Source organism: Choloepus didactylus, chromosome 6 (genome assembly GCF_015220235.1).
Source record: "Choloepus didactylus isolate mChoDid1 chromosome 6, mChoDid1.pri, whole genome shotgun sequence".
Classification (NCBI taxonomy): Eukaryota; Metazoa; Chordata; class Mammalia; order Pilosa; family Megalonychidae; genus Choloepus; species Choloepus didactylus.
The window spans coordinates 89,735,920-89,748,446 of NC_051312.1; the positions used below are offsets into that span (position 1 = coordinate 89,735,920).

The following is a 12,527-nucleotide window of genomic DNA, read 5'->3' on the forward strand; positions in this document are numbered from 1 at the left end:
CTCTAGGCAGATCCCAGTGGGATCCTAGTTTGGCCCAAGGCTGAGCTTCAGCTCTGCTGGCAGCTTCTCAGTCTTCTTCCCCACCATCTGGTTGCAGTTCTCCCCAAGCCAGCCAGCTCCACTCTCATGCCCTTAGTGCTGACTCCCTGGCTCTAGTCTCTTCCCTCCCTGAAATCCCAGTTTTTGCCAGAGACCTGCCACACCGCTTGGTCAAGCCCTCATTGCAAACAAGGTTCCTTTCACTCAAGGACTTCCAGAGGGGGGCCTTACCCTGGCCCTCCAACCACACCCATGTTGCCCCCTTCCTTCCCCTGCCCAGGCTGTCCAGCATCCTGTCTGAAGTTACTGCCACTTCCTCTGGGAAGCCTTCCTGGTTGCCCCCGCTAGGTGTTCTCTCCTCACTGTCCTCTTTGAGTCAGGCCTTCCCTTCACATGTCCTAGGGCCTCATCTGGTACCAAGTTATATTGTGTCCTAAGACTGGTACTTCTTTACCACAGTGAGTCAATTAACCTTGCACAAAGTAGGTGTTATATAGAAGGCAGCTTCATGAACGAATGAATGGGGGACATCAGGCTTTTTTTTTTTTTTTTTTTTTTTTTTGAAGCACCTGTCAGAACTGTGCTGGATATTGCATGAGGATCAGCAGATGTTAGGTTCCACCCACATAAGTGTCCTGAGACTTTTACCCAGAAGTAGACGTTTTCTAGTTTTTGCAAGAAGTTTGGCCTCTAGATGAACTTAAAGACTCAGTGCTTGGGCAAACAGCCGTCACCCAGAATTACCTTGGGCCGATTGGGTCCCTGCTCCTGTTCCCTCTGCAGGCTTTAACTCTGACCCACCCAGGGCTCAGCCTGCTGGGATTTGGCACCCCTTGCTGGGTTTTCGTGGGAGCTGGCCCTGCTTTGTTTAGCCCCACTGCTTCATGATGGGGTCCTGTCCAGTCTCCTAGCCCCTCCTGCTCACTCCCATCTCGTGCTGACAACTGATAGGAGCCAGTCATTTTTCAGTCTCCTCTGTCCCAGATGGGCAAATGCAGAGCCCTATGTGCCCATTTTTGAGTGTGCATAACACTCACATGTGTGCATGTGCACACACACATACACAAACAGAACCAGAGACATGACTGAGCCAGAGTGACTATTTTTATTGGATTACAGCAAGACTATATAATACATGTTTCATGCAGGTTAAATATGTTTCTTCACTGCCCCTGGTAGGGGAGCACTTTCACTGCCAGCTCCTTCCTTGGCATGTCAAGGGGTGAGCATCAAGGGGAGCTTTCAATATACTCCACATGGGGGACAGTTGGGATCATGACCAGGGGTGGAGATGAGACAGTGGGCAGCTGTGGGCCCCGGGGACCCTGAATCTTCAGAGGGTCAGTGACCACGGAACCTTGATCTTTTGCTGGTGCTGGCACCAGAGGCTCTTGATCTTTCAGAGGCAATGGGATTGTAGGAACTCGATTCTTCAGAGGTTCAGGAACCATAGGAACCTGATTCTTTGGAGGCTCTGGGACCATGGGACCTTGATCCTTGACAGGTGCCACAACCACAGAATCATGATCCTTCAGATGCTCTGGGTCCACTAAACCTTGATTCTTTACAGCCTCAGAGTCCACAGGAACTTGATTCTTTTCGGGTGCTATCACCATGGGACTTTGAGTCTTCAGATGCTCAAGGACGATGGGGCCTTGATCCTTGGCAGGTGCTGGGAACAAGGGTCCTTGAGTCTTCACAAGCTCAGGAACCACAGGACCTTGATCCCTCGGAGGCTCTGTTTCTGTGGAACCTTGATTCTCGACTCTTGCTGGGATAATAGGAATTTGATTCTGGAGAGGCACTGGAGCTATGGGACCTTGGTCCTTGACTGGTGCTGAGCTCACAGGACCTTCATTCTTTAAAGGCTCAAGGACCACACAATCTTGATCCTTAGCTGGCGCTGGGACCACAGGACTTACATCCTTCAGAGGCCCCTTGACCACAGGACCTTGGTCCTTTGGAGGCTCCGGGACCATGGGACCTTGATCGTCTGGAGGCCCCGGGATTGCGGTGCCTTGATCCTGTGGAGGCTCTGGGAGCACAGGACCTTGATCTTTCAGAGGCCCTGGGACCATGGGACCTTGATCCTTTTCTGGCTCTGAGGCTACAGGACCTTGATTCTTAGGTGAATCAACGGTGGGTTGGACTGGGCTCCTGCAAAGGAAAGAGAGATGGTCATTGCAAAAGGCCAGAGGCCAGGCCAGGGGTAGGGCAGAGCACAGATTGCCTGATAAGTCTTGGCCTAGTAGAGTCCGGGCAGGGCACCTCTTGCTAGAGAGCTGGGAGGAGAATCCGATTTCCTTGTTCTTAGTACAGAACGTGGGGTGGGGTGAGGGGCAGGCTCGGGAATCAGTCATTCAATGTGCTTGCCAATTGATTATAACCTGCACGTGGCACAGAGGGCGGGGCCCTGGGGGTGACAGCATGACTGTAGCTGGACTCATAATCCTCCATGGGCATCCCTTCAGCCCATCTGCCCCCACTCCACCCAGACCCCTCCTTCTTCCTTCAGCATAGCCGAGCCCATCCTGGGAGCCCTTTCTTTAGCTATCTACTCAGCTGACCCCATGGGCCAGGGTGTGCTTTCCCTGTTCTCAGCACCTTCCAAGGTTCCTTCCCTTCCCCTGACTGTGGGAGGGGCAAGGAGTCCATGGCTACCAAAAGGGAGGCAGTGAGAATGTCCCCTCCCACCCCTACCCCCCACAAGGAGAGGAATATTTTATCGCTGACATTTTTGAACTGCTGGCACATGCTGACCGGCATTTAATTGGTTTTATTATTGCTTCTAAATTCTCTATGGACAATGTACCACCTTATTGCCTACCTTCGGTAGGCCACTGGCTGAGACTCCCCTTTCAGGAAGTGAAGAGGCCCTGATCCCCTCACTCCATCCCCACTTCTGGTTTTGTCCTCTGCTTCCCTCTCTCTACTCTCCTTAGGCCAAGCTGTCACTCACTCCAAGGCTCCGGTGCTTATTTCCTTGCAGCCAAGGGTCCAAGCCTCTCAATAGAATCCTCATGGGTTGCTCCATGTGCCTTGCTGTGGACACCTGCCCCATCCCCTGCCACCCACACCATGGACAGCATGTGACACCACTGACACCCAAGGGCATACAATGCCGCACTCAGACCCAGCCAGCCAGGAGCCTTCTAGTTTAGAATGCCCGCTTCTTTCCTGCAGGCCAGGCTAAAAGTCACCATTCAACAGTGGCACTGGTCAGCCAGGTCACAAGCCTTTGCACACCTACAGCGCATTCTGCTTCCAAATCACTTCTTTGCATATCTCATGTCAGCGACACAGCAACCCTGTGAAACACACAGGGAGGATCAGACTATTCCTACTTGTCAGATGAAGAAACTGAGGTCCAAGAGATGGCAGGCAGGGCAAGTGATGTGGAAAGTGAGGGGACCTGCCTGGACTGGAGTCTGGGTCTTTCCATCTCCAGCGTCTGTTACACAGCTGATTCTCAGAATGGGGCTGCTCTTGTTATTACTCTTTGACACTTTGTGGCCAACCAAGTCTTTAAAATGACTTCTGCATTTAAACAGTTCCTATTGGCTTTTAGGACTATGTCTTACCCATTTCTTAAAGCTGGCCCAATAAAACCTCTACATAGTAACACTTTCTTAGTTCATTATGGATTAATCTCTCTGGGCCCAAGTTTGTAGTCAATTGATTGGGTATAATATTTACTCAAAAATTTATGATGTTTAGCTATCATATATGTACAGCACCTTGCACCCTGGTATTATTAGGTAGTATTATGATTATTTTTCTATTCATGTAAAAGTAAAATTACACATATTTGGGCTAATTTTGTTCTCATGTGTCATCCAGATCTAGAAAGATTTTTACTGTATTTATCATCTTGGGCTACTAGAGGACTGATCTCTCAGCAGAGTACACGGTGGCACAGGCAGCCTACCTGTCCAGTCACTCTTGAGTCACTGAACTACAGTGGAGGGGAGAGGGGCCAGGGCAGCCCCGCTGGCTCAGCATGCTGCAGAGCACAGCACTCTGGTGGGACGGATGTGGCTGGCTTCCATCATTGTGACCTTGGTGCTTGAGGAGAGAGCCAGGCAGCCCCTGAGAAGCATGCAAAATCCAAGGATGGCACTAAAATACCTCCAATTGGTGGTGGTTGGCCCACGAGGGAAAATAAAAACATAATTCAGAATAAAGTCAAGCAGGAAATCAGTTAGATGACTCCTGACAGGTAGTGAAGCAACCTGGGTGGGATCACCCTGAAGGGGCGAAGAAGGTGTAAGAGGGGTCAAAAGAAGCTGATGAGGGCTTAACTGGGTATCAGAGGGCTTGGGTTGCAAAACCTACCCTGGTGGCAGGACAGGACGTGGACTTAGAGTCCCCTGATGACAAGGTGATTACAAAGGGCTTCTGCAGCCTGGGTCGCAACATTTCCTCAGATGTTTGCAGCCTTGGCCCCATGGCATGCTCCAAGTTTCTGTTTGATGAGCACTCTCAGCCAGCCACGGGGAAACCCCAACTTTGTTTGGGCATGGAACCCCATATGACTTTGGTTGGTAAACTTGTTTCCTCAGTGGGAAAGTGTCTTTAATCATAGGAAGGTTTAGAATTAAGATGCAAAATGTGAATTAAATCAAACCAAAATACTACCTTTTTTGGTATTAAGTTTAGAAAAAATCTGTCGATTTAGTCTGATAGTATTTGTAATATTTTAGATAATTTGGCATATTAGAATATCTAACAGATTAGCTTTGTGATTCCAGTATAAAATGTATAATAGAATAATTAATTTACATTTGTGATGTTAAGTGGAAAGACACAAGACAGTTTTACAAATTTTGTAAGCAATGTTGGAACTTTTATGACAACCCAGTAACCACCATATTTTTAAGCTTAATTTATTTAAACTTATTTATAATTTAAATTAGAAAATTAATTTAGAAAATGATTTATATTATAAAGTTTAATTACATATTTATAATTTGTAATATATAATTAAATTATATATTATCAATTAAATTCTGAATTTAAATTATAATTTAAATTATAAAATCCCCTTTAAAGGAGGCTTGTTAAATATCACTAGATTTTTTAATTTGCTAGTGCTATAAATTAAACATTCATTTTTAAAACCAAGGTAGTCTCGGTAGGTTTCTCTATGCACAAAAATGCCCTCAAAGGCACCAGAAAACTCTCACTGACACTTAACTGATCACTTGGTTCAGCAGTCCCCTGCCCATTTCCCTCTCTGTGTGCCCCTGCGGCCAGGTAAGGATGGCGGGAGGCCACAGCAGCACCACAGCGCCCCTGGCTGTGAGGCGGCTGGAGGAGCAGAGTCTAGCAGGGCTCAGCCCCGCTCAGCCAGAAGGCCAGCTGTGCTTGGGAATGACCCAACCTGTACAGCTGAATCTGGTGCCCTGGGCCAGCTGCAGCTCTTCACAAAACAGCACATGACACAGGCCCTGTCTCCCTCCCAGCTCTGGGTGCCTCTGAGAAACCTAAATGACTGGGTTTATCACGGCTTCTGTGCTGCTTACTGCCTGTGCACTCTTGGGCTACTCAACCACAACATACCTCAGTTTCCTTGCCTGTACAACAGGGATAACAGTACAAATGCCAGGGATTATGACTACAACAGAGGATGAGCGAACCCTGTTAGGCAGAGGTATGAAATCATAGTCATGATATCTGCAGAGGACTTGTGTATGGTACATAAATCAGTCCATTACTATAATCACTGTAATAACAGTTTACAAAATGCTCACACACTCGCTACCTCATCTCATGGTAGGCATTGCGGCAGGCAGGGAAGGTGGCGGCCAGCCATTGCGGCCTCCCCCTTCTCGTTCTGGCTGCTGGCCATTCCCTTCTATCTGACATATTCCTAATGCTGTGTCTTTGTTTCTGCTTCTGGGATTGCCATCTTTCACCCACTTTTCTCTACTGAAGTCCTGCCCGTTCTTGAAGGCTCAGCTCAGATCCCACCTCCTCACTAAGTCTCCTGTATGTGTCTCTTCAAATGGGTTTGTCTGTATCTCCCTTTCAGCACATTTTATAGTCTCTCTCTACACTCATAGATATCCCAATCAGAAGTCAGTTTCCCCCCACACGCTGTGAGCTAGGCAGGGACTGTCTTCCTCATCTGAAGCCTAAATCCTCCTCAACTGAAGCCACAGTACCAGGGACAAAGAAGGACAACGGAAAGATTTATGAATTATTGTTGTTGAAACCTGGTTCATCATCTATCCCATTGCACCAACCAGAAACCCAGTGACAAAATTCTCACCCAATCCATCAAGTTCCATCTATTCTAGCTCCTAACATTTATCTCCTGAACTTTTCCACTTCTTCCCCCCATCCCTGCTCCATGCCACCATCTCTCTGGACCACTGTAATAGCCTCCTAGCAGGTATCCCCTGCCCCTTCTATTCTTGCTCCTTTCTAATCCATTCTATCAGAATGATCTTTCCCCAAGGCAAACCAGATCACGTCCTCTCCCTACTTAAAATGCTTCAGTGGTCTCTCCTTGCACGGAGTGAAGAACAAACTGTTACAAGGCCCACCTGCTAACCAGCCTGCTCCTACTGCCTTCCCCAACCCCGTGTGCCCCAGCCTCCCCCATACCCTGACCCAGGATTTCATTCTGTTTCTTCAGCATACCCTGCCCCTTCCCACTTCATGGCTTTTGTACAATCTCTTTTCTCCTCCTGGAACATTCTCTTGCTCCCTCATCACCTGGTTAAAGCCTACTCATCCCCCAGCTCTCAGCTCACTAGAGCACTTCCCTAGAAAAGCTTTCCTTGAACCCCCAGACCAGGCCAGCTCCCCTGATACGGGCTCTGGCCCTTCCTTTTCTAGATCTTATTACAGCTAATTATTTGCATTCTTTTGGATTAATGTTTTCCCCACTAGACTGACATGTTCAGAGGTCAGGGACCATGTCAGTTTTACACATCATTGTATCCCCAGTACCTAAAACAGTACCCGACACAGGGAAGGCCCTGAATAAATATTTGTTGGTGAATGAATGAATGAGAGCCTTTTCCATGCCAGGCTCTGTATTATTTGCAAAATTTAATGTTCCAAGTTACATAAGACATCCTAAGTATTAGACACTTCATTTTCTGCCCTTCTTCTGTTTCCATGGAGACAGACAATGCCTCCTGGGTACATACACACTGATGTTAGATCCATGCTTCGTCAGAGTCTGGAAGCACGATGATTAAAGCCTACCCTCAATTATGTAGAGAAACAGCTTCATTCCCTACCACTGGTTCCTGCCCTTGTACACAATCCCAATCCAAATCCCACAATCCCTCCCCATGTTGTCTTGAGATGCACCATCAAGGCAATCCCAGAACTGGGGCAGTGCTCTGGGGGTAGGATCAGTCAGGAAACCTGTGGAAACTGTTCTTGAATTCCCTGCCTTCCATAGCTTGGAAAAACCCTGAGGAAGAAACTCATTTATTGAACAGTAACTATGTGCCGGGCTCTGGGCTGGGCATTTGAACATATACTGTTTCATGTAATTTAATGTAAAGAGCAGCCTGCTGGTGGAGAAAGTGCATTGACGGGGCTTGAGACCAGAAGATCTGGGTTCAACTGCTGACCCAACTATTTCCTAGCCATGGGGTATCATCTCAGTTTCCTTATCTGTGAAATGGGGATTACAGCACCTACATTCTACAGAGGATTCATTTATGTGAACACACATGGCATGCCCCCTGGAATACAGGTGATGTTTAGTAAATGTTAGTTCAGGTGGCAAACCAGGCCCAGAGTGGCCTAGCAACTCTCCCTCAATCACACAGCTAATGGATAGCTGGTGCAGGACTGGAACAGAGGCCTCTCAACAACTTGGTTGTTGGAGGGGAAGGGATGGAACAAAGTCACTCCAGGCAAAGATGGGCAGAGGGTGCTGAGCAGGGTCCAGGTGGGGGGTTGGGGACAAGGACAGGGCTTTTAAATGTTTTGTTCCTCTCCTGCCTGCCTCCATGGGCCCGGTACGTGTGCCCACATCTCCCAGACCCAGATTAAGCTCCTCATTACCGTGATTGGAAATGCGGCCGCCCAAGTGGGATTGTCAAGGAAACTATCTTCAGAAGGCTCATTATTTTTATGAAGAATCCGCAGGAGACAAGGTGTTCTCAAAACAAGAACCCTCACTCCTGCCTCTCTCCTGCCTTACTCCATGGTAACCTCTATTTTAGTAATTATCATGTTGTTTGGTGATTATCTGTCTTTCCTGCTGGACTGTGGGGCTGTGCTTTGTTCATCTTTGCTTCGTGAGTATCTAGCACAGTTTCTACCACATAATAGTACCTGACTGATATTTGTAGGAATTATGGATGTCTGGTGCAAGGCTTTTTCTCTTTACTTTTTTTCTCTTTTATTCATCCATTGGACAAGATCACCTGAGCCCCTGCTCTGCGTTAGGCTCTCTGCTGGGGGCACAGGGAGGAAGGAGACCTGGCTCCTGACTTGAGGAGCTCTCAGTGGGGAGCAGGAGGCAGACCTGTAAACACACACCCTGAACGCTAGCAGGTAAAGGCACCACCAGCAACAGCCCTGGCCTCTGCAGGCCCTGATCAGCTGGTGTCTCCTCAAACCAGAGAGGTGCAAAGTCCCCTTTAGGGGCAAAGGAGGCTCTGTGCTAGAGAAGCCCTCCTTCTCTGTTCCATGAAAGCATAGCTCTGTAGAGCCAAATCAAAGACCCATGGGGCTGGGAGGACAGCTTGATGGGTCATCAGGTCTCCAGAACCTGTGCTGCAATATCCCGGCCCGCTGGCCACCAGCTACTGCTCACATGTAGCAGTTGGGAGGTCAGCACGTGCCGGGGCGAGGCAGCCCACTCCTTGGTGGTCCAGCATTTAGACCCTGAGCAGAAACCTGTATTTCAGTCAGCCCCACTTCCCTCGCCTCCCTGCACTGATCCTGGTTTGTGCTCTGGGGCCACCATTTCAGGTAACACCATGCTGTCTGCCCTGGGATGGCCTTTCAGATATTAGGGACAATTGTGTCCCTAATCTTGGCTTCTCTGGGCAAGACACTCCCCACAACAGCTCAGACACTCGGTTTCCAGAGCCCTCACCATCCTGATTGCTTTCCTCACAGTGCATTTTGGTTGGCCCCCATCCTTTGGAAAGTAGGACCCCCCAGAACTGAAGGCAATATTACAGGCAGGGGCTGTAAGGAGGACCACCCTGCCTCTGCACGAGAGTCTGTCCCCCATTAGTGCAGTCCTCGGCTCCTTTAGCTTTCTCTCAGACACCTGCTGGCTGCCAGAACCCCCACCCTTCCCCATCTGCCTAGTAAACCTCCCATCAAAGATTAAAGATTCAGTTTCAAAGTCGCTTCCTCAGTGAAGCTGCCTCTGATCCTCTACCTCCAAGGAGAAGTCTTTTTTCCCACAGCGCCCCAGCAGTCCCCTCAGATCAATTGCTAATTGTACTGTAGCCACCTCACCAGACTGGGGCCCTGTGAGGGCACGGGCCACGTCTGCTTCATCTGTCTTTCCTCCCTCCCTCTTTCCCTGCCTCCCTGCCTCTCTCCTTCCCTCTCTTTTTCTCTCCTCCCCTCTCTTGTTTCCCTTCTTGTGTCCACAAACATTTCAAAAATGCCTACTATGTGCCATGTTCTTGAATATAGTGGAGAACCAGAGAGCTATAGCAGCGGGCCAGCACATAGTAGGTAGCCTACACCCTGAATGATGATTTTATAACCCACATAAGGTCAAATTCTAACAACCACACTTACATGACATACAAATGTTTCAGTATTTTGAGCTACCTTAGCACCCTTTTTGCCTCCTAAACTATGATGCCTCTGCATGGTTTTCCAAGAGGACTGGACAATGTGGCATATGATTCTCACAGCAACCTTGTCATTAAAAGACCCCATTTACCAAACATGGGAACTTAGAAAAGAAGAGTAAATTGCCAAGGTCACACAGTGAGTCAGGACCTTAACAGAGGATGACAGACTGTTAGTTTGCACTCTTTCCACTCTACAGTACCCCTCAAGGTATTTCCACTCTACAGTACAATAGAATATGGCTTCAAATGCAGAGATTCCAGACTTGTCTGCCAGTGTCTGAACTGGGTCTGCCTTAATGACCTTGCTTGGTTCTGCCTGGTACAGGAGGCTGGTGCTGATGACCTCTGCAGATCAACAGCTCAGAGCTCCCAACTGGCAGAGTTGCCCTCTGGGGGCCAGCCTCCCTGCCCCAACCAGCCCGGCCACCCCCTGCACCTCGGCTCTTCCTGTGGCATGAGCTGTGGACCCACAGGTTTACCTCCTGGCATTCGGCTGACCCTGGCAAAGAAGACAGTCCTCGAAAGCAGCACATCCTGGCCTAAGAGTGCCAGTCCACCCCACCCCGCAATCCCTACCCGTGCAGCTGCCAACTCAGCCAGCCAGCCCAGGGTCACACAGAGTCCACCTGACGACACTGTCATCACCACAGGAAAAGCAACTAGGACCACAGCTTGGAAAAATGCTGCCACCACAAGGCTTAATTCTGAGTGGGGGGTGGGGAACTGTCCTGATCAAACTCAGGATCTGTGACTTTCTGTGGCTCATTTTCCATAGATGAGAGTATTTAGAGTCATTGAAGGATTCAGAACAATGGAGGGACCGAATGAACAGACTGCTGTTTCAGGGGGATGCACATCTTTTTTACAGTTGGGATCCTAAAGGCTGTCTCAAGTCCTGGACAAAGAATGGGTTTCAGAGTCACCTGCACCTGACTCACCACTTACGAGTTGTGTGACTTTGTTACTTATCACCCAGTTTTGATTTCTTTATCTGTAAAATGGGGGTGGTACCTAGACTCTATGGCCCTACTGTGAGAATTAAAAGGGATCAAATATGTAAAGGCCAAATAAATGTTTCTTCCCTTCCTCTAGGCTCTGCCAACTCTGTTGTACAGAATTGGAGCCAGAGACCTGGTTAGATTCCTAGTGTAGAGATCTTTCTCCACCATTCAGGTTCCCTCCAGATTACATGTTCTTTTCAAGTACAGGGTAATGGTTGGACTAGTTGCTTTTCTGTCTTGTGACTTTTATTTGTTTGTTTCCTGTTGTTGAATAACTTTTCTAGATTTGACCTGCTAAGAATTAAATAAATTCCCAGCTGCATAATAAATATTTTTAGACAGCACCCTTGGTTGTTTTAATACCAAGAAGGTAAAGCCAAGGGCACAGATGGTTGTCTTAATGGGCTGCCAGGAATCTGATAATCCTGATAATGACCCTTTTGAAAATGTAAAGTGCTGGACTAAGGCAATCTGACAATAATGGCTCAGTTCTTGTCTGGCTCTGTGCTCCCGGCAACTTGCAAATCAATTTTTGTCTCCTCCCCAACATCTAAAGCAAAGGATGGGATTTTGAGCAATTAATCAAAATTGGTTTTATGTGTCCAGAGGGGATCACTTAAAATGAACATATAATTGCAGAAATGGAATCTGCAGCAGGTGATTTATAGGGTGTTGTCAGAGAGGAGGGACCAGGTGCAGGGCTGGGGGAGGGGAAGTGGGCGGCAAGAACCAGCACTAGAGGGGCTGTATCCCAGGCATTGTGGCAGAGGGAGTCGATTCACCCCCATGTAGCTAGATTTGGCCACACTGTTTGGGACCAAGGATGGTGAGTAACTGGAAAGTGGTTGTCAGTGAAACTAACCACGAAATGAACTATTGGCAAGGGCTTCCATAATGAGGACTCATGAAAACGACAGTTTGCGGAGGGCTTTCACATGCATCCTTATTGGGCCCTCACAACAGTTCTATGAATCAGAAAACAGGTTCCCTTGTTTTGGGAACTCTTACCACCTGCTATTGCAAACTCTGGAACCTAACAGGTTTGGATAACTGTGCATCCCTTGCTGGCCATACTCTTGCTTCCTGAATTTAGGGGCCAAACAGATTTGGATAATGATTGACACTGTACTATTATTTTCTCTTTGAGGCTCAATGAAATTAAGAGACTCAGCCAAGGTCACACAGCTAGTAAACAGTAGGGCTTGGATTTGGAACCCAGGCCTATCGGCTCTAATTCTGAGCCTTTCTTCCTATGACACTTCTCTGCCACCCTGGAGTTAGGGAGTTCTGCACTGGTCAGGGCGTGGGATTAGCCAACCTCTAAAATTACCCTCTACCTAAGAGTCCATGGTTTTATGAAGTCAGGACTGCTTAGAAAAAGTACAGCGGTATGCTGACCCAAACAGAGGCTCGCTCGTGACTTCTCTGGGCTCTGCTGTTGCCATGACCTCTCTCAAAACTGCAGAATAAAGGCTTGTGGAGGCAGCATCTATGGGAACACGCTAGGTGGACCTGGCGAATATCATCCTTCATTCAATCAATCATTTATTCATTCAACAAACACTAGGAGACATTTTCTGTGGTAGGCAATGGGCCAGGAGCTAGGCCTATAAAGATGAACAGAAGGACCCGGCCCTTGTCCCTGGGGAGCACAGTCTAGCGGGGGGACATACATGAGCAGATG

General features: G+C 48.2%; 1 protein-coding gene across 2 annotated transcripts in view; it reads right to left on the minus strand.

Annotated features, from left to right (window-relative positions):
* Positions 1–1,125: 1,125 nt before the first annotated feature.
* The window catches only part of MAP6 (microtubule associated protein 6), a 105,282-nt gene continuing 93,880 nt past the window's right edge, over positions 1,126–12,527 (minus strand). The window contains exon 4 of one of the 2 annotated variants that reach the window (XM_037840695.1): positions 1,126–2,196. In XM_037840695.1, coding sequence (XP_037696623.1) covers positions 1,269–2,196 — 928 coding nt within the window. In that variant the 3' untranslated portion in view covers positions 1,126–1,268. The remainder of the gene's footprint in view (positions 2,197–12,527) is intronic. The other variant, XM_037840697.1, reaches the window with a different exon arrangement.